At 48.9% G+C, this 23,246-nt stretch overlaps 1 protein-coding gene across 1 annotated transcript in view; it reads left to right on the top strand.

Annotated features, from left to right (window-relative positions):
• LOC142579940 (high-affinity choline transporter 1-like) overlaps positions 1–17,538 on the top strand; it is a 36,852-nt gene extending 19,314 nt beyond the window's left edge. The window contains exons 8-9 of the mRNA XM_075690620.1: positions 1,757–2,445; positions 16,458–17,538. Coding sequence (XP_075546735.1) covers positions 1,757–2,445; positions 16,458–16,662 — 894 coding nt within the window. The 3' untranslated portion in view covers positions 16,663–17,538. The remainder of the gene's footprint in view (positions 1–1,756; positions 2,446–16,457) is intronic.
• The last annotated feature ends 5,708 nt before the right edge of the window (positions 17,539–23,246 follow it).

Raw genomic sequence — 23,246 nt, 5'->3', positions numbered from 1 at the left:
GCGGTGGGTAATCATCACAGAAGGCACAGTGTGCACACACGGGCAGCTGCCACGACGGTTCGCTCAATCTGAAAAAGTTGGAGCAGAGAACGTGCATTTCAGATGAATGGGCACTGCCACAATAATCACGTAATAATGACGCAGCGGATTATGATATGTAGAGGCGGTGACTATACTGACTTCTTACAGGAATCGGTACGTACCGTTTGAAATGAGAGAATTCTTTCCAAAGAAATTATCGCTCCTTATTATAAGATAAAGGATTGACCTTGGCCGATATTTCCGGATAAAGAAGCCATATCAGCGAGGAGACCGCGACGTCTGACGTGACGCAGCGACTCGGTCGCGCTGCCACCGTCTTTGCGTGATAACCGAGAATACGAGTATTGTTTTATTTATTATTTTCGTAAGTTCAAAATACTCATTTCAAAGAAGACATAAATACAGAAAGAGGTCCCATAGTGAAAAGATGTAATTTGCGAGACCCCTTGGTAATGCTGACGTCAAAGAAAAACATTCATCCCTGCTTCACCTATAATCCTTAATGCGAAATACAAAAGCAGCTCTATATGCGTTTTCATTTTGCGATATATTGGCTGGCGCGGACAATCTGTCTCGTGCGGCACGTTGAAAATGGAGTGAAGCGTCACGCGACTGCGTCGCTCGCCGGGTGATCACGACAAGCAGCGTGTGGGTGACGCGTGGGCGCAGTTCACAGCAGCCGTCGCAGACAGGCCTCCGCTCATGCAGCGCGTTGTTTCCATATATAGTATCGTGCGACGCGAACGCCTCATGTCATCGGTGAACAGATGAGGGCCCACTCCTCTGGCGCCATCGTGTAGTGGTCGTCGCAAGCCTTACGCGGCACTACGCTTTGCTTCTCACGCTGCGCTCAGCGTTCGCTTTCATTTTTCTCTGTCCCTTTCACTCGGTTACGCCGAGGGACAACGCCGACGCTCGCCGCGGGAATGGGCGCCAAAGAGCTGCCCTCTAAAATAACTACACAATGAACAGCATCAGGCTATTCAGAACATGTAGAGCAGCTGTAACATCATTCACTGTAGACCAGCTTTCAGTATATACAACGTTGCGAACAATCCGATTTATGAAAAATACGATATTCATTCTGCAAGTGTAAACATACAGAAGAACGTTGCAAATAAAAAGGATAATGAGAAGTTAACTGTATTTATTCCATGTAAACGCAAATTCCTTTCAAATGAATCAACAGAACCCTCTTTTATACCACCCGGCACTGAATTCCACATTGGAACACGTTAAATATTCGCAGTGAGCTTGTCGTAATTAGTCGTGGGCATAAGTTTTAAGTGGTTATTTTACGTAACAAGAAGCGTCGATGGAACATGACGAAATAACTAGGATGTAGCAAAGGAAATGGAAGCTTTCCGGAAACGTACTTAATCATGAAAATTCCACTATATTTTTCCAGATTCTGCATTGTTAAAATGTTATGCGTAAAATGTAACGAAGGAGTCTAAGACATAAAACCGCTAAAGATTATACGTATTGCTTGATTCTGAACGTGTTGAACTGGGGATAAGTGAGTAACTTACGTGTTGTCCCATGATGGGATGCAACAGGTTATATGACTAGGGGAGGGCTATGTTTTTCCTTCTTTTTCGATTTATTCTGCAGTATAAGTTTACGTGTTCTTTGGAATCACAATATTCCCTTCCAGCGTGATGCAATTCTTGTCGTTACAGTGTCCGTTCAATTGGCATTCCGTGCTTCGCAGGCCACGGAGAAGGAGGTGATCGGCGTGATGCGCGTGTCCATTGTGCTGGTGGGCGCGCTGGCCACCTTCATGGCGCTCACGGCCGACTCCATCTACGGCCTGTGGTACCTCTCCTCGGACCTGGTCTACGTGATCCTCTTCCCGCAGCTCGTGTGCGTGGTCTACCTCAAGGAGCACGTCAACACGTACGGCTCCTTCGCCGCCTACGTGGTCGGCTGCTTCCTGCGCGCGGGCGGCGGCGAGTCCATTCTCAAGATACCACCCTTCATCAAGTACCCATTTTACGACTACGAGGAGGGCGTGCAGCGCTTCCCGTTCCGCACCTTCTCCATGGTCATCAGCTTCGTCACCCTGGTGGCGGTGTCCGGCATCACCTCGTGGCTCTTCGCCGGTGGACGCGCGCCCCTCGACTGGGACGTGTTCGGCTGCTTTGAGCCCGACGCCAAGGTGCTCGACAAGCCGCCCTTGGTTGACGGCGCGGAAATGAAGGCGCCTTCCGCTGTCTGCCCACCGCCCGCTGCCCCCGAGCCTGCGCTCACGCCGATCACGGCGGAGACGTCTGCGATTCCGGGCGGTAGTGTGTCAGCGTCGACTACACCTCATGACGCCGCAGGGATCACGCCTCATAGCACCTCGGAATACAAGCTGTCACCAGTCGAGAAGATTCCCAGCCGCATATCGCAGCACTCGTAAGTGAGCCGGCGAAGAGTCTTGTATTTTTTCCTTTGTTTTAGAGCGCAGCTCTTAGACGCCTATTCCTGCGGCGAGCGTCTTTGTGGCCGAGCGAACGCGCTCCGCGAATAATGAAAGCGAACGCGGACTGCAGTGGGTGATGCACGAAATGCGGTAGCGCAGGAGGAGTGTGCCGCGGAACCATGAGTGAGGCGGAAACCGGAGGAGGACCGGAGGGGTACGGCCTGCGCATGCGCTAAGTTGCCGATGGCCCAGGCAGCCTCAGCCTCGTGGGCAGCCTCATCTGCGCTTCGGAGGGGGGCAGGGTGTGGGGCGAGGAGGGCTACGCTCGTCCGCGGCGTCATATGCTGAGGTCAGTCCGCGGTATGTGGCATGAGGACCACTGCTCCTGCAAGGGACGATGCCGAGCGGCTGCGAGTGAGGCTTGGTATCACTCTACCTTGGAAGTTGTCGCCACTGACACTGAAGGCACGACTTCCCAGCGACGAAGAGCCACTGTTGTCCTTGGTGGAACGAAAGCGTGAGCATAAAAGCGTAGTGTCGCGCAAGACGGCCTGTGCGGCGAAGATGGCTATGTGCGATATGGCGCCAGAGTAGCGCGCGCCGTCTGTATGGAAACCAAGCGCTGCATGAGCGAACGTCTGTCTGCGGCGGCTGCTGTGAATCCCACCCACGCGCTGGCACCACGAGCTGGCCTCTCGCGATCTCCGGATTAGTGAGGCAGTGGTGCCACACTTCGCTCCGTTTGAAACGTGCCACACGAGACTGATTGCCTGCGCCAGCCAATATATCGCAAAATGAAGGGAATATCGTAATCATCGATTTTTTTTGCGCATACATGAACCATGAATGCTGAGTGCACTGTAGTGGGTTCCGTCTTCCAAGATCGAAGTGTGCGCTCACTGACGGGACGTATGGACACACAAACGATCGACTACGATGAACCTTGATGCGCGCGCAGATATCCGAACGATTCCAAAACATCTCGATCAGTCTAGGCGCCCCTCCGCAACCCAGCGCTCTGGAATAGTGGTCATATTGTTCTTGTATATGGCTCACGTATACAAGGACTCAATTCGCCTCGTTGCCTTGTTCGGCAGATATCTACAGGGACACCGTTGCAGCTCAATTCTCCACGTTGTTGATGGCGTACTTCGGTTTATCTTGGACATAATGTCCGAAATAAACCGCTGCTCATCAGAGCTGCGTCGGAAAGAGAGGCACAGCTGCACAGGGGCACTATTCGCAACAACTGAAGATAAAATCTCCCGATTTCAAAAGTATCCGAATTCGTACTAATGACATAAATCACATAATCAGCGATGTAGCAAAATTAATAAACAAGTACGTCAGGGTGGGTCTGGGGAACACCACTATAGTCCAGTTCGTGATATTGCAAAGCTGAATCCGCAAGCTGAAAGCTGCTGTACCACTGAGTCGGTTTGCGTTTCTTGGCGAGGAAACGCTTGGGTGCCTACAGACTTGCGCTTAACTGAGATTATACATAGAAACGCGCTACATTCCCGAAAAGTTCCCGTTCACCTTTCTTTTGTCCGAAGAAATTGAAATAAACACTGGTATTTTACATGCCAAAACCATGATTTGATTATGAGGCACGCCGTATTAAGAGACTCCAAATTGATTTTGACCCTCTGGGTTTCTTTAACGTGCGTCCAATGCACCGTATACTGGCTTTTGCATTTCACCCCCCATCGAAATGCGGCTGCCTCGGCCGGTATTCGTTCGCGCGCCCTTGGGCATAGTAATCCCACCGCAATAGCCACTGCGTAACAATGACGGGTAAAAAAAGAACCGAAATTCGAATCCTTACACTATGTATACAGCTACTTTGCGCCAGTCAGCGCGGAGGAGTTTCCCGTTTCCAAGTTTGGCGAATCACGTCGCATGGATACTTCGCGTGCGCTTGGCCAAAAAATTCGGCAGCGAACGGCAGTGCCGTTGCATGCTTCACGTGCGGTCTGGGCGAGTAAAACAGGGCCCGTGTTCACAAAGACCTCTTGGGCTAGAAAATTTCCCAAGAAAAAAAAGTCGGCCAATCCTGATGCTGGACGTACCATTAGCGAAGGGCGCCAACGAAGGGCAGAGATCACTGACAAAATAAAAGGTTTGTGTGAATTCGGCCCCAGATTTTCTCGATTACAATCAGACTAGTCTCCTCGACAAGACATTCGCAAAAGAAAAAAGAAAGGCGGCATTGTAAATTTTTGCGCCGGCGCCAGTTGTTCGCTTACTTTTTTAGGGCCGCATCTGACTCCAGAACGGAGATGTGCGCTTTCGCAGAGAGGGAGAAACGCATTCCATTCGGCCTGTGTTCTTCGACGCGATATTATATAAACGTGTGCTTCAAGCAAATCGTTAGAGGCGTCAGTTACTCATACGTTTCAAAGTAATTTCGACTTTGTCCGTTTCAACACACTTTGATGCTGTTTCGTCTACTTATTCTGCTCTATAGATGGGGTTCTGCGCAATCGTGCAGAAGAATATAGATTCACTAGCTCGCTTCGATGGTACTCAGTGTAAACGTGGCTGAGGGCTCGCTTTTATACCGAAACATGCAATGACTGTTTGTGTTCAATACGGTGTAACATAATTCGGTTTTAAACAAAATGGGCTCCAATTCATGTAGCGAAGGTGGTTGGCCAGCGAAGCTGTGTGGTGTCACTTGATCCTATAGACCAATTAGACGGAGCCTATTACTGGGTGCTGCCGAGCCTGAGCGCGAAGCCGTCGTGCACATTGACGTTGTTGTTCCTTTCGTCGTTCATCCTGTTCGCGCTGCTCATCAGGAGTCCTAAATGTGCGTGGCTCGCTTTGGGCAGGAACCGCTGCGCCCTGCCTATGGCCTGAGCACGACGCCGTATAGTGCATACTGACGTCTGTTTCTGTCGCCGCTGCATAATGTCACGTGGTGGTGACGTTGAAGAACACAGTAGCAACACAACACAGCAGTAGCATAACCTGCAGTTGCCGCGAAGCGGTAACTGCAGCTTATACGATGGCATTTCCACCGGGAAACGATATGCGCGAAGGCGAGTGGGGCGAGCTTTCTGGTTCTCTTTTTTTCCTCGCACGGCTGGCTGTTCTGTTATAGCGTTGCAGTAAACTGCGCTGGGTAGCTTGGTCGGATATCAATTCACAAATATTCTTTTTCTTCCGTTTCTTTTTACTCCAGTATAGCTTGACCTGGCGAAAGCCTTTCTCGCCACTTGCATCTTGCAAGACAAGATGACAGGAAGCAATGCGTCCTCACCACTGCCGGACAGTCACACTCACCGTCAGCTCACGCGATTAAGTTATCTTATTGCGCCGTTATTACGTGCGCTACAGAGCACATTCAAAGAAATTGGAGGATGCTTAAGCTTCGCCTTCCCCGTAGGGGCGTCTGCGTAAGCACGCGTTTGGTGTGTCGCGACACCACGTACCCGAGCACACGAGGGTTAGACCCTCCCGCGTGTAGCCGTGCGCGGCTTAACCGTGTCCGGGATCGAATCCCGTCCACGGCGGCCGCATTTCTATGGGGGCGAAATGCGAAAACACCCGTGTGCTTAGATTTAGGCGCACGTTAAAGAACCCCAGGTGGTCAAAATTTCCGGAGTCCTCCACTACGGCGTGCCTCATAATCAGAAAGTGGTTTTGGCACGTAAAACCCCAAATATAATAAATTAACCGTGTCTGGGGAAAGGGGGATCCTGGAGGTTGAGCCGATGCTGGGTGTCTGTACCTTTAAGGCCCCCCGGCGGAGGCAACACACCTCTTTGGCCTCTGCTTCACATAGATGGCACCTCCAGACTGACCCACCTGGAGGAAATCGCCTGTCGCCTTTTCCTGTCCTCTTCTCCAATCTTCTTCTTTCTCTCCCACTTTCCCATCTTTCCTGTCTTCTCTTCACTTCTTATTACTTCCGTATTTCCTGGCGGCAACGGTTAACCGTGTGTGATATATTCAACCTTGGGTATATACATTAGGTTATAGTGGCGCTGTATAGCTGGCGTCTGCAGGTTTATTGTAACCTGTAGCGTCCCCTTGTTGGACTCCGTGGTGGGTGGCTACCACCGCCGCCGAATTTTGAAATCATCCAATGGCAGAAGCATTCCCGCGACTTTCAGATCGGCCTCTGAAAAGAGGTCGCACTGAAGCAACTTTCCAGTTGTTTTTAAAACCAAGCGAAGACACATTTCCGAAATACCGTGTTTTTCACAGTGACGGCAACACCACCGTTAGAGAACTGTCACCATTCACAGTATCGAAATGCCTAGCAAACACAATTGGATCGGGTTACAAGGCCTCAAAGATGGCTAGCGGAGACCTCCTCCTTGAACTGACCAAGAAAAGTCAACTAGAAAAGCTCGCCGAAATCACCAATATCGGTGACATCAAAGTAACAATCTCTCCACACCGCTCACTCAACACTAGCAGGGTAGTTATATCTATATCTGAAGAAGACTTCTTGAACCTCAGCGACGAAGAGCTACTCGAAGTATTTCAGGAGCAAAAGGTAATTAAGGTTCAGAGAATAACACTACGACGAAATGACCAACATATCCCGACTAAACATGTGATCTTGACATTTGGTAGTAGCACTGTCCCTAGTTCACTCGACGCAGGATATCTGAAAATCAACGTCAGACCTTACATACCCAACCCAAGGCGGTGTTTCAAGTGCCAGAGGTTCGGGCATGAATCTCAATCATGCAGAGGAAAGGAAACATGCGCGAAGTGTAGTGCCAACGACCATCCATCTGACAACTGCAATGCTCCCGCACAATGTGTCAATTGCAAGGGCGATCATCCTGCTTACTCGCGGAGCTGCCCTTGCTGGAAAAGAGAAAAAGAAATAATTGCAATCACAGTAAAGGAAAAGATTTCATTCTACGAAGCGAGGAAAAGGCTAGGGCACTTACCTCAAACAAGCTATGCCAGTGTGACGCGGCAGGGGGCAGCGTCACACCGGCCTCAGGAATCTACAGTGTCCACGTCCGGTACCCCTGTAGAAACCCCAACCGCCCCCTTGGTGGCTGCAGCCAGTGCTGCTCCATCAGCAACGAAGAGGGCCCAGCAGACCACAGTGCCGCAGGGTCCGAAGTCGAACCGTACTCCACGGCCCGAGACACGATTCTCAGCGCCTGGCTCTCGATCGTCCAGCGCCTCGGAAAAGGCGATGGACGTCGATCTGAAAACCCCTGCGTCATTGACGCCAAAAGACCCGCGTTCCTTGGAGCGCTTACAGAAGGATAAGCATATTATACCTTCGCTGAGAAAAGGAAAGGTAACCTGAACGGGGGGGTTACCGCGTTTCATAAGAGTAATCAGCTTTTAAATACATGTCACCTACAACTCGTAAGCTCACACACACAAGTAACTTTTTTTCCAATCCCAATAACATGGCTTTCATCATTCATTGGAATTGCAGAGGCCTAATCCACAATCTAGGTGACATCAAAGACATTATAAATACGTTATCACCAGTGGCATTCTGCCTTCAAGAAACGAACCTAGGACCAAAGCATACAAATTTTCTTAAAGGCTTTACAATCATAAAGGACCGCGAGCACTCCAGTCGTCTATCAGGAGGTGTCGCTATTGTCGTTCAAGGCGGCATCCCTACACGGAGCGTTTCACTAAATACTGCGTTTGAGGCAGTAGCTGTCACCGTTTTAACTTTAAAGACTGTCACCATCTGTTCGTTATACATCCCTCCCCATACCCATTTCACAACTCGAGATTTGGAAGATTTAATTGTCCAGCTGCCGGAGCCTTTTGTTTTAGTTGGAGATTTTAATGCTCACTGCACTCTTTGGGGTAGTGATAAGAATGACCAAGAGGACAACTTATCGAAGATTTTATTTTGACTAATAACATCTGTCTTTTAAATTCAGGTGAGCCAACTCATTTTTCACCGAGCTCACGTAATTTTAGCTGTATTGATTTAGCATTTTGCTCTCCAGATATCTTCAGTGATTTTAAATGGGACTTACTGGAGAATCCATATGGCAGTGATCATTTACCTGCTTTAATCCACCTTACATCAACACTACCCATTATATCCCACAAACCACGCCACTGGAAGTTACAAATGGCCGACTGGGCTGTTTTTACGGAAAGTGCCAGGGTGGAGGAACTTATTTTAACAGGCCTAAGCATTGAGGAAATTAATGAAAAGTTTACCAATTGCATAATTTCTGCAGCTTAAAAGGCCATTCCGCAATCTTCTGGCGTGGTTCGGAAAAACCTGAATCCTTGGTGGACACGTGAATGCACCGTAGCAAAAAAGCAGCAGAACAAGGCCTGGGGAATTTTACGCAGATACTCAACTCAAAACATTTTTCGCAATTTCAAACAAGCCAAAGCGAAAGCCCGATTTATTTGGAGACAGGCGGAAAATTTGTCTTGGCAGAGATATGTATCTACAATTAATAGCACCGTCACATCCAAAAGGATGTGAGACCAGGTGAGAAGTTTAAGGGGGACTACTCACCGTACACGATACTCATACACACACCTTCAGGCACTCAGACAACACTACAAGAACAAGCGAATATACTTGGGGAACATTTCTATAACGTCTCTAGCTCGGCTAATTATACGAACAGGTTCTTAAAATACAAACTGTCGGCAGAAAAAGAGAAACTACCAACTACTTGTATGTCAAGGGACGAATACAACGCTCCATTTACGTTACAAGAGCTTAACAGGGTTCTCTGTACTGGCAAGAAAACTGCAGTAGGTCCTGACCGGATCCATTATTCCACGCTTGCACACCTGTCCCCAGCAACCGTAGATGTTCTCCTTAAATTTTGACAAAATATTTGAATCCGGAAGCATGCCAAAAAGTTAGAAAAACGCAATAGTTGTGCCTTTTCTAAAACCAGGTAAATCCCCCACATCCCCAAGCAGCTTTCGACCCATTGCCCTGACAAGTTGTTTGGCGAAAACATATGAAGGTATCGTAAATGCCAGATTAACTTTTACGCTTCATATACGGAACTCCATTGATTCTCATCAGTGCGGCTATAAAAAAGGGTGTTCAACGACAGACCACCTCGTCCGACTTGAACACGAAATACGTGAGGCATGCGTACACAAACAGCACTGCCTGGCAGTGTTCTTCAATTTAGAAAAAGCGTATGACACCACGTGGAGGTTTGGAATCTTACGTGACGTCGCCGCGTTAGGAATCCTTGGCAAAATGCTAAACTGTATCGCAGATTTTATGTCCAACAGAACATTCCAAATCCGTTTAGGCACTGCGCTCTCGCGCACGTTTTTCCAGGAAAACGGCGTGCCACAAGGTTGCGTACTTAGCACAACACTCTTTATTGTAAAATTGAACTCTATCAACAAAGTCATTCCCACCTCTGTTATGCACTCCATATACGTCGATGACCTGCAAATAGCGTGCCGCGCCTCAAACTTACCAACATGTGAAAGGCAGCTCCAGATAACAATAAATAAACTAATGGAGTGGGCTGAGAAAAATGGCTTCCGCTTCTCTACTCAGGAAACTAGTACAGTGCTATTTTCGCAAAAACGAGGGTTGTACTTAGACCCGGATTTAAAATTGAATGATGTTGCGCTGGAGGTAAAACTAGAATATAAATTCGTGGGAGTAATCTTTGACAAAAAACTGAACTTTCTTGCCCACATTAAAGCACTAAAGATTAAGGCAAATAAAGCGTTGAATATCCTCAAAGTGTTATCTCATAAGCACTGGGGTTTCGACCGAACGTTTCTTTTACGTATTTACCGGTCTCCTGTTCGTAGCCTTTTAGACTACGGCGCCATTGTTTACGGCTCAGCCAGACAGTCCTACATCCAACGACTTAATCCAGTACATAACCTTGGACTGCGACTGGCCAGTGGTGCCTTCAGAACGTCACCTATTCAAAGTTTATACGTTGAGTGTAATGGACCCTCATTATAGCAGCGCAGAGCATTACTCACAGTCTCTTACATACTCAGGATTCAGTCATCACCGCAACACATAGCTACAACATCCTCACACAATGCAACTCACGCCTACACTATACAAATAAACCGAACATGATTAAGCCGCTTGTCCTGCGATATGAGGAGTATGTCCGGGATTACGACATTCCTCGCGAAGTGCTCCAGGTTGCCAGAAAGCCAAAGCGTTTGCCCCCGTGGTACGACTTTGAACCGTTGTGTGACTGGACATTAAGGCCCAAACAAGGAGACGTTCCTTTCCTTCGAGCGCTTCCTAACCTTACGTGAGGCCACCTTAGAGCGAAGGACCGATGGAGGAAGCAAGCGTACTCTGAAAGCTCCCTTCACTCGTCCTCAAGTAAGGAGCGGTTGCCGCATGCCTGGGTTCGAGATTATCTCTTAAGAGCTTTAAGCGAACACCATTATTCAATAAAAAATGTTGTATCGTCGCAAAATCTTTAAATTGAAGAGCTAATATAGAGAAGCGTGGACGCTTTCTTCTAGTTTTGTTTACTAAACTTTAAAAAGTAGCGCATTACAGTGGAAAACCTGATGTGCTCCAGCAACGCTGGCACGCCGGCGTCGCGCAACGCCTAGCAACGCCTAGCAACGCTTCCATGCCGCACGCGTGACTGAAACGAATATGCCTGGTAAGACGTACTGTGCTCGCGCTTCTCCGCAGGTGGGCGACAGCGCGCATGCGCAAGCAAACGTCACGTGGTTAGAGGGACACTAAAGTGAAAAATGATTTCTTCTGCATCAGTAAATTACCGTTCTACAACGCCAAAAACACCACTCTTACAACGATAAGACGTTTGTTAAGCCAGAGAAAGCGCAAGAACGAAATACGGGTGGCGACGCCTACTTAAGTTCCCGCAACTGGGAGTTGTGACGTCTTGGATTTTGATGGCATCTTCTAGGGCCTACTAACTATATAGCGGTACAGATTGGCTACATTGTGTTCTAAAGGTACCAAATATTAAACATGGCAAGTTTCGGGAACCTTTATTCAGCCAACGAGGCCCAAATGCGACAACATACTTTGGAATCCCTGACGTCACGTTGACGTACCGGCGCTGGCGTTTCGGCGCGAAATTCAAATACTGATACTTGGACCTTCATTTTCTCATCTAATATTCAAACTGTTGTTTTGAAATGACTGCCTGCAGTGTTCTCAAACAACGCTTTATTAGTCTAAACTGATTTGTTGTTTCGCTTTAGTGTCCCTTTAAGCAGTGAGGTGAAGCGCTCGTTCAGGGCAAAGAGCGGCGTAAGGACGCATGAAGGTAGCTTTGGAGCTACCTTATGCTGAGGAAGCACCAAGGAAGCCTTCACCGAGGGCCCCTCAGTAAGGAAGCTTTCAGAGTGACATAAGGTAGCCTCACCGCAATGAAGGCTCAGTAAGGAAGATTTCATTGTTTGGCCCTAACACATTTAAAGAAGAAAGACACCCCACGCGAACACATTATACAAGAATTCCGTGCTCTTCAGTACAAATATCAAAATAACAGGCAATATTACACTGATGGCTCTAAAACGAAAGAACTCGTGGGTGTGGGGGTCGTAACGGAAAATTGGGAAAAAAGTATTCGATTGCTACAACATGCCTCTGTTTTCACGGCCGAAGTAAGTTATCGCTATATGGGTTGTTGTTAAAAAGATTATCGCTGATAAACACAAAAATGCAGTCATATACACAGATTCTTTAAGCACACTGAAGGCTATACATCTGAAATCTGAGTGTGAACCCCTGATTGGAGACATTTTAAGCATGGTCGCTTTTAACGAATACGGGAGGTCAATTCGTTTCTGCTGGGTCCCAAGCCATGTTGGCATACCGGGTAACGAAGCAGCTGATAGATATGCATTGATGGCAGCGCACAAATAAATTACAAACACAACACTCCCATATAATGATAGCATCCGCGCAATTAGAAAAGCCTTCACGGTAAAATGGCAGCGCGAATGGGACCGTTGTGCCGACAACAAGCTACATCTCACAAAACCCATGGTTGGCGAGTGGAAGTCATGCTATCATCAGGAGCGGTTCATCGAAGTAGTTTTATGCCGACTACGCATTTGGCACACACAATTACTTACGAAAGAAGACACACCAACATGCGAGAAATGTCAACAGCCACTAACAGTTACGCACATATTACTCATATGTACGCAGACTGAAACACAGACGAACACTTTTGCACAAATTATATCAACTACACATACCTCTACACCCTGCTTTAATTTTAGGTGATGATCCGCTAGTCCCATTATGTGACGTCCGTAAATTTCTAGACGACACTGGATTTTTACATAAAATATAGATTACTAACACAGCTTTTTCCTTTATAAACTGGATTTTAAGACACCTCGTGTTTGGCCTAGCATTGCCTTAGCTGCTTTTGCGCCATTAAACCCCATTTAACTAACCAACTAACTAGCTTCGCCTTCAAGAGTGGAACGCGATAGCGTTATCGCACTCCGTTCGCACCGTTTACTCAAACGATATATGCGAGCCAAACGTCGCGATCGGCTCGGAGAGCCGGGCCGCGACGCGCCATGAAGGCGCACGCGATCATGGGGCGAGTGGCGCGCCACGTGTCGGGGGCAGCGCCGTACGATGCGAGGAGGGGGTCTTCTGTGTTTACCGCAACATGGCTCTGCGTGTGCGCAGAGCGCAGAAGAAATGTAGCGGACACGTACTTCGCTACTCGTGAAACTGCGACGTCTGTAATTTACATGGTCATAATTACCGATATACACCACAGTATAACTTTCTGCGGCAAGTTTCTAAGGCAACACCGCATTCACTAGAGGCGATTTTGTACCGCTTTCAACGACCGAACTCGTGGCTGAGTGGTAGAGTGTCCGTCTAACACTCCGGAGACCTTGGTTCGATTCCCACCAGCCCATCTTGCAAGGTTTTTTTTTATTTATGAAGTGCCTTCCGGCATTTATCGCTCACGGCCAACGCTGCTGACGCCGACGACACCGGATTTTCTTCGACACGAGCTCCTTCACGCTGTCGCGTTAGAACACCAGCATAACGTAGTGCAGAAACGCAGCAGTAAACGCACTAATACGCGTGACCAGGCGGTGCAATAGTTCGGCTTACGAGCGGCAGTGAGGACGTGCTGATCGCTGTCATTTGCAAATAAGAGATCTAAGTGGCAAAAAGACTCGCCATACTAGAGAAACTCCGCAAAATAAGGGACCTTTATTTAATATTCACGAAACAACAAAGTAGGCGCCACAGGGACTCGAAGCCCGGTTCACAACATGGGAGCCAGCGACGCTACCGCTGCAACTTGCCGAACAGTTTTTAGAATTGTGTTGCCATAGCAAAAATAAGGATGCTCAAGGCAAATTTCCGTCGATGGCCTCGGCGTCGCCGTAATCCGTATAAATTCCAACTTCGGGTAGATTGCGGCGACACGCTTTGCTGTAGATGCGAGAGAAAGCTTGAGAAGGTGACCCGCGAAGGCTAGTGGCTCGATGCGGCGGCGGCTTCTCGCGCGCGCTATAGGGAAGAAGCAGGGAGTGTTCGCCCCGTCTTCTCATGAGTGCAAGGAGGGGGTAGGAGCTGGGAGATGTGCACGTGCTGGAAAGGGGGGGGGCGGTGTGGCTGGGCGTGATCGCCCGCGCCCTACCTTAGAGTTAGTCTGTGGTGAGTTCGAAGACTAGGCGATCCGAGATAGGCGATGGATTTGTGTACACTGTGTTCTCGCGTGTTTAGTTCGCAGTGAAGAGAGATGAAGTACGAAGGTGAATTCGCTCGCCGCTGCTGCCGCGCTATTCGTCACGCCAGCATTCGGACAGCGAGTGTCTGTGGTCATCGAGAGAGATATGTTCGTTTTTGCCTATGCACGCGTCACAATGTGCACAATTAGTAAGCGAATGTTTACAGCAATTTATGCAGCTTATAAAACTACCAACCTTACTTTGCATAGCTGTCCAATTTGCTGTCGCAATCAGTGCTTCGCCTTCCGGACGAAACTGCGAGTTTTATTTATTAACCACAGACTCAAAATTGGTTGGGCCCTTGCCGCAATACTGTTGGTAATTTTGCGTTTTGAGAGACCGGTTATTGTGCAGTTTACGTGCATTGCTCTAGCGTTTTATGCTTTACCATATTTAACACCTAGAGCCACTTCTTTATGACTTTTTCTCGTTTTAACCTTGCACCGCACTATAGTACTGATTGCTGTCGAAAGGTGCTAGGACACGTAGATTTTCGCGCTTGCGTGCCCAGGATTTCACATAGCATATTTTATGACGGGAAAGTCAGCCTGTGTGAGAAGGAGCTTTGCATGTTTTCTAACGACTGTAATGGGAAGGTAGCGCGAAGGTCCGACGTAGTCTTAGACACTTCGTAACCGAAAGGTTACTCTAACCTCACCACGAATAAAGGATCAGTAAGCCGAAAAAAGCGCGAGGATGAAAGGCTGGTGGCGACGCCGCCTTGAAGTTTCCGCACAAGCTCGCGCCGTGACTTCACAGGTGGGCGGTTCCTTCTCGGGCTTAATTTGTTATCGGCAAAAGTGGAGTTCATTGTATTATAAATGAGGCAAAAACTACAATTGGCAAGTTTTGGGAGCCTTTACTGAGCCATGACGGCCAGATATAAAAAATAATGTTTAATATCTGTGACGTCACACTGACACATCGGCGCTGGGTTATCGACACGAAAAAAAAAATGGAGCGGTACTTCAACCTTAACTTTCTCTCCGAATGATCAACATATTTCCGCGAAATAACGAAAATATAGTTTTGAAATAGCTTATCGGGACTAAACTTGATTTAGTGTTTCCCTTCAAGTGTCATTTTAAGCGCGGTGATTGCATTAAGTAAGCGGTCCCTCCTTTGGTAGGCGACGTAATGGACTGTAGTTTGCTGCGATCGCGGACGCGACAGTTGCCGCAGACAACCTGCTTACCTTGCAGGTTTTGTATTGCCCTTCATTGTGAGCTTTCTGCCCACACACAGTTTGTTCGCTCGATATAGTGGACACGGCTCGACCTTAGAACAGTGGAACATCGGGGAAGCGAGGACCTGCATCAATGGCATTTTAAACCCTGTTCACGAGCACTTCACCTATGGGGCAGTAGTACGTCAAAGTATGGAAAGAAAAGCTTGGGGTGACTGAGGAGTTGCACCGGATTTGAGAAGCGGTTCAAAAAGTATGAGCCCGTTCTCATTTCTTTTGATTTCCGCCAATATCTCGTATGGTTCTTTTGCACAACTTTCCTTTGCGCCTCACTTGAGTATAGCTTGGTTGTCTTTGACGTACGACTTGCTTCAGTGTGCCTTAGAAGTACTGAATGCTGGACGTGTTGGTATTCCATAATCAAGAAAGAATGGCGCGACCACACGTTGACGAGAAAGAAAAAAAAATGAGCAGCGCTCGTTCGTGTTTCTTTCTCATCCCTGTGTTTGCGCCATCATTTCATGAGTATTCAGTTTGTGTGCACCTGAGCTTTCGTGTTTCTCTTGTAATCAATAACTATTCTTGTGGAGTTATTCATGCTCTTGCATACAGTTTCCACTTTCTCCTAGGAGCCAACGTGCGATGCTTGCGGATCGAAGAAACTATGGAACACTTGTTGTGCCCTTACTCTCAGGACGACATTTTTAATGAGGCCTCTTTCTGGTGACAACTTTAAACTAGCTAAACTCCGTAGAATCTTGGTTTCAGCTAGTCGCTGCAGGTGTCATATTTCCGACAATGAAAGGCGCCAAAATAGACGCGAACAAAGATGTCCAGTGGTACGTCTCTTTCTCCGCGTCTATCTTGCGCCTTCGATTTCCTTAAACAAGACTCCGTATCATTTCCTGATACCAATATGTACACCCTTCGATGGCGTGAAATATTCGTACAAATGTGCAGATTAAGTGCAACTGCCTGAGTGATCGGTTAAGTAGTCCTCGTGTGCCTATTCCGCTGTGCGCGCTCGTCATTGTCGACCTCCCTGCCTCGACTCGCCTTGCTTTTTGTCTCCCCTCCTTGCCAATTGAGCGTCTCCGCAATGGGTGTGTCTTGCAGAGCTGAAATTACCTCCAAAAGTCACCGGTCACCAGCGAAGGGCGACGTCAGCAAGGACGCGAGCGATACGTCGACCAGCAAGCGCAAGCGCAAGAAGCACCGCCGCTCCAGCCAGGAGTCAAGCAAGTTGGCGCAAAGCGTCACCCCGCAGCCTGCGCAACCGTCGGCCGCGCACGAGCCCACAACCGAGGCGGGGCGCCACTGAGCTGGCCTGGTGCCGCCGCATTCGCAGCGAATGCCACGTTGGTCGTGGTGGCATTGATAAAGCGAAAATGCGCTCGTCTCTTGGGAACCAGTTCGACTTGGGTATTTATGCACGCAGCCGATCCTCTCTAACTCTTAACCACGCAATGTAGTACGCTTCCAGCGCTGTAGAGGTAAAGGTCCAAGAGGATGCACGCAAGTAGCTGCAAGATATGCGCAGCCGTAGCAGGTTCCATAGAGGTGTCCGAAGTCAACCGATGCGTACACGAGACGGGCCATGGTTAGGCCGCATGTCCACAAAGTTAGTTTGTGCGGGGTAACGAGGCGCTGTCGCTGCTCGCCGGTAGTGTTCCTGTTTGCAAGCGTCAGTGATGCTTCTTTGTCTGGACACGCAGAATATGCTAATGGTTCTGGTTTGACGAGGCGGGACGGACAGAAATTCGCTGCTTACCTTTTCGGGGCGTAGTTATCGGGTGTGAACACTTTAGCACATGGGCTGAGAACGACGGATATGCGCGGAAGGAGGCGCGGCTGCTAGAATTTTCATTTGCACAAATTTACGGTGCCAGCACAGCACAGAAAGGTGCAATGGCTTATGAACTAAAGACGTGTAAGTGGAACAAGACGAGTGATGAAATTAGGCTGTGTTGCCTGCTAACGTGCCCCGACTCACTTTGTTTTAGAAGTTATCAATTCATGTTTCAAGTACATGCAACGATAATATTCTTAATTTTCTAGGCCTGTACGACAGGTGATATTCCACTGTCGCACATAATTGCCAATATTCGATTGTTCTTAGGCTTCAGACGTTCGCGAAAAACGGTATTCACCTGCATTTCAGGTTCCCATATCCTTGCGATAGAAGACATTCGCCTTTCCGTCTCATACACATGTTCTTTAGCGAATCCGTTAAATGATTCTAGGAATCGCTTACGCCATTTTTCACTGGAATAAAGGCTTATTCTCTCCCTTTCACACGGCTCTTCGTTCTTCTCGACGCCATCTTGCTGCCACAAGTTGCGTCCGACAACACATTGCCAGGGAACGCAGCGTGTCGTCTGCACTGTCGCATATCTGCCTCAATCCGTATTGCGCACGCGCGCTGCCTCGTACCGCTGTGAGGCGCGCACTGTCACGAACCATTTAATTTGCAAGCTTGCACAAATGAGCCAAATAAACACGTAGGTTAACTTAAATGGCCTTTGGTTTCATGAAAGCCGGCGTCCCACTGCGGTATCGGATTAAGCGACCAATCATCATAGCATTGGCGCCACCTGAGGCCGCAAGAGCAAAAACTGCCGGACCATTCTTTTTAATTAAGTTTCTTCTTCTTCACTATATAACGTTTAAATTGGTGACTCTAAGAGGCATGTTGTGATTGCAAAGTCACACGTCCAGTACTCAAAAGAAGGGCTTTTGTTAGCAACCCTGCGCCTCGTGCTAGTTTAGATAAATACATATGCTGGTGCAGACGAATTGCTGTTTAGTGTTACGGCATTGGGAAAGATGGAAACTATAGGTGGAGTTGTATTCACTGTGGCACTGCGACGCTAGAAAACCAGTCTGTAGCTAAGTACAAAACGCATTCACCACGTGCTATCAGCTTAACTTCAAACGCTAACAAGTTGAAAGCGAATAAGCTGCATTATCGGCGTTTCCAGCTGCCGCTGCATTTGTAACATTGGATGAATTCAACCTTTAGAAAGCGTATGATGGGTGCACACCATGCTTAAGCACCAGCTATGAAAGGAATATAGCTCTCAGCTTCGGTTACAAGAAATAGGTGTTCTGATTCGTTTTTTCAAGCGAAGCTTTCACTGGATACCTACCCAGGTTTTGGGTAGCTGCGGCTGGTTTGGTTTTTACCTTGGCGGATATCATTGGGAAACATATACATACACCTATGCAATCTTCGTTCTCGTGTTTGAGCGCGTTTACAGTTACAAGATGCAAGTAAAGCAACTAGCCCAGCCATCCAATCTGCTTGAAATATATATATATATATACATATATATATATATATATACATATATATATATATACATATATATATATATATATATATATATATATATATATATATATATATATATATATATATATATGTCTATTATCCCGAATTTGTCGTAAAGTTTTCGAATTCGGTCTCATGGGGATGCGGGGGCAAAGCTCAACACTTAAAGACGCCTAGCACGTCATTAGAGCGGTGGGAGGTCCAGCTGACCGGCCGATACCCTGGCGGGACAAGAAGCTCTCGTCCAGCAAGTACGTCAAGCCGCCATGGCCAGTGGAGCCCTGGAATGAGGACACCACCCACTCGACATACCAATAACATTGACATTCCTCACCAAATATTGGAAATAATTACACAAGGTAAACGCAGCGAGTCTGTTTATACTCAATGCATACAGTTCCCCCCGTTCGCGAACGCACTGTTTTCAGCACCTACTAACAGAATTTGGTAGGTTTGGACGGGTTTGTGTGGTGGCCGGCGACTTCGATGCTCCGCATACTGCATGGGGTTACGTTAAATCGCAGGCTAAAGGGACCCGCTTATGCAATGCCATCTGTAACATGAGATACACACTGCTTACCGACCCAGAGCACCCCATTCGGATGGGCAACAGCGTATCTCGTGACACCTGCCCTGACCTTACCTTCGTGCGCAATACTGGCCCAGTCGTTGCGCACGGGCCTTTAGAGGAGCACCTTGGTAGTGACCACTACATTGTGGCGAGCACCTTGTCATTACGGGGTGCGCGCAGGCCCGAGCGAAATGTGCGTATAACGGATTGGGCGAAATTCAGGGAACGTCGCCAGGACCCACCTGAGCGCAAAGGGTACGAACGCTGGCTTGACTCTTTCGCACAAGATGTAGAGGCCACCACGAGCACAGTGCGCACCACAACCGAGACACCAGACATAGACCCGCATTACCTTCATCTTTGGAACGCCCCCATAGGGTTGACACGACGATGGAAACGACAACGCCTCAACCGCAAAATTAGGAAACGCATAGATCAAATTACACGGGAATCTCGGGAGTATGCAGAGATCCTTACGAGGAATAACTGGCGAGGATTTTGCGATCGCCTCTCAGGCACATTGAGCACAGCAAAAATGTGGTCGACTCTTCGCTCACTCACAGATCCCACCACAACAAAGGGAAAAACATTTCGACAGCTGCACATCCGAACGCACGAGTACAGGGACGATGTCTCGACACTCCTCAGAGAGCTAGAGAAGCATTTCATACCCACAGGCCCGCCGCCGCAGTACCCTGACTATCCTTATGTAGGTGAGGCGAACGAATTGCTCGATGCAGACATCACATCTGACGAGGTGCGGGTGGTCCTACAAGACCTACGCCGCAACACGGCACCGGGAGCCGACCACATTCGTTTCGCCACTCTTCGTAACCTCAGTGACGCGGATATTAACCACCTCACCCATATCTTCAATGATTGCTGGCGCAAGGGCATGTTTCCCCAAGCATGGCGACACGCCGACGTCACACTGATCCCCAAACCGGGCAAGCCTGTTAAGGTTGAAAACTTACGACCCATATAGCTAACATCCTGCGTTGGTAAGCTCATTGGGCATGTACTTTGGCGGCGTCTGCAGCCCTTCCTCGAAGAAAAATCATTCTTTTCTAACTCTCAATTCGGATATCAGGCTCATCTGTCTGCCAAAGATGTGCTTTTACAATTGCGGGAGGAAGTCATAGGACCTCCGTCGTCCGCCCAAACGAGAGCACTCATCGCCTTAGACCTAAAAGGGGCATTCGATAATGTTGAACAGGACCTCATCCTTCGCAATGTTGCACATGCACACTGTGGAATTCGTATGTACAACTATATCCGCGCATTTCTTCGAGATCGCACAGCCACCGTATGAATGGGACCGCATCGATCCGGTACGATTTGTCTTGTAGGGCGTGGGACACCCCAGGGCTCAGTTCTTTCCCCTACTCTATTCAATATCGCACTCGCAGGGCTCCCCCAGCTACTCGACCAGATCCCTGATGTCGTCACGCTATTTATTCGGACGACATTACTATCTGGTCGACACGAGGTTCCGACGGAGCCATCCATGACCGCCTGCAGCAAGCAGTCGATACACTTTCCGAGTACGCGAGAAAATGCGGCTTAAGATGTGCTCCGGAAAAGTCGGAGCTCATAATAATTCGCCCCTGGAGCCGTTCCTCTACTCCCCCTATCACTGTGCGCGTGTATGGCAGACCGATACCACAGGTTAATCATGCACGTATCCTCGGCCTACACGTCCAAGCGGATGGCAGGTCAAACTACACTGTTTCCCTTCTATCCAGACAGATTGAGCAACTTCTGACAATGATCCGGAGGGTCTCCGACAGGCGCTCGGGTCTTCGAGAAGAGGACCTGCTGCGCTTGGTGGAGGCATGCGTGATCAGCCGCCTTACATACCATCTCCCATTTCAGCGGTTGACCCAAGCGCAACAACTTCGCATAGACGCAATGATTCGCAACGCGACGAAGCTGGCCCATGGCCTCCCGAACTATACTTCCACACGCCGTCTCCTTAACTTAGGTTCACATAACACACTAGGTGAGCTACTAGAGGCACATTGGGTCAGCCATCACCAGCGCCTCCTACTCACTCCTACTGGCCGCCATCTTCTCACACGGCTAGGATACTCTGTCCCACCCCTTGAGTCTGAAACCCGTCCAACGACCTTGTCGTCAGCGATATGCCAAGCAATAAGTATTCATTCATTGCCACGTAATATGCACCCCGAGCATGACAAAGGGCGGTGTAAAGCCCGTGTACGATACATTGGCCGCACGCTTGCAAACATCCCGGATACACATACTTTATACACGGACACATCACCCACTCAAGAAGGCTATACCTCGGTAGTTTTGGATGGTACCGAATCCCTGAGAGACTCTGCTGCAATGTGCGGAACAAATGTCGCTGACGGAGAAATTCTCGGTGTTGCTCTTGCAATTCGATACGCCATCCGTGTTCCTGAGGAAGTGTATATATCGACGGACTCGCAAAAGGCATGCCGGGCGTTCCTATCAGGACATGGCATCCCGAGAGCGGCGCACCAAATTCTCAAACAGATCCCGCAAAATACAACAACCACACCTCCCCGCATCCACTTACTCTGGACCCCTGGTCATACCTCGCTGCCGGGTAACGAACGCGCACATGCGGTTGCCCGAGAAATTTCCCTCCGGGCGACTCGGCGTGGTGAGGCGACTAGTTATGAGTGGGGGGATCCCATGCTCCGTTACAAAGACATACTCCGTCATTATACACGCATTCGTCACACCCACGCCGCGCCACCGCCGTCCTTCTCGCGGGAGGAAGCAGTGGCATTACGCCAGTTACAAACCGCAACTTTTCCAAATCTTGTCTCTCTCAATAAATTCTACCCACAGCGTTATGCAGATCGTTGCCCTGGCTGTGGCAGCTCGCCCACAATCTTCCACGTCACGATTGAGTGCACTCCAAACCTCTTTCCTCCCTTGCCAACTCTCCTTTACCCCCTGCGCACCAAAGAGCTGTGGGACAATGCCCTCCGCAACGGACCGCTCGAAACATCGCCGGAATCACCTTAGGGACCCTGGACTGAGGGTTGCTCCCACACTGCTCTCGCCATTCAAATATTATTCATAAAAATGTTTTACTCTCGACCTCAAGAGCAACGACCTCGATGGTCCAAATAAGTGTTTTCTCTCTCTTTTACTCTATAAGACGCTATAAGAATCCTGGGGCTGCTAATTGAGGCTAAAGGCGGTAACACGCAAACTGTCATGAAACTCACGTCTAAAACGGAGAACATGCTCCGGCTGATCCTCAGGGTGACGAACCGCAGGGGAGGGCTCAGCGAGAGCAATCTCATCAGACTTTACCACGCCTTCCTCATCAGTCACGTAAATTACGTAGCCTCGGCGCTAAAATGGACCGAGAGACGCGGCCAAGATAGAGACACTGATGCGCAAGAGCATCAAAAGGGTGCTAGGTCTTCCGATCACTACAAGCACGGAGCGACTCGATCGGTTAGGGGTCCACAATTCACTATCATAAATCATCGAAGCGCAGACCAAGGCTCAGGTCGTGCGGCTGTCGACCGCCAGGGCCGGCAGGCGCATCCTAGAAGAAGCAGCGATAAATGCCGAGGCAGAGTGCAACGCACGCAAGATTGCGCTCAGCGCGGCTGTCAGGGGCACTTTCAAGGTAGAACCGCTTCCGAGAAACGTCCACCCGCAATTCAACGAGGGGCGCCGAAAGGCGAGGGCCCGAGCACTGCTGAAATTGACTGCCAACTGCCCGGGACTGGCGGCATTTGTAGACGCGGCCCAGTACGGGCGCAGCGACCGGTACGCGGCCGTCTCGATATGCTGGGATGGTACGATAATTAACGCAGCATCGGTCAAGGGGGTAACGTCCGAAGTGGCCCCCGAATTTCCCAACGCCAACGAGCTGGCGCACGGACGCGCGCCTGGACTCTCTCTCTCTTACGAATTCGGGCTACGAATGTTGCGTAAACTTTTAGGAAAAAATATATCCTGCGGGCTAATATTTCTTAAACAT

The sequence above is a fragment of the Dermacentor variabilis genome, chromosome 4 (genome assembly GCF_050947875.1).
Source record: "Dermacentor variabilis isolate Ectoservices chromosome 4, ASM5094787v1, whole genome shotgun sequence".
Lineage (NCBI taxonomy): Eukaryota > Metazoa > Arthropoda > Arachnida > Ixodida > Ixodidae > Dermacentor > Dermacentor variabilis.
The sequence above is the reverse complement of the archived record's forward strand: the minus strand, read 5'-3'. Positions and strand labels throughout refer to the sequence as shown.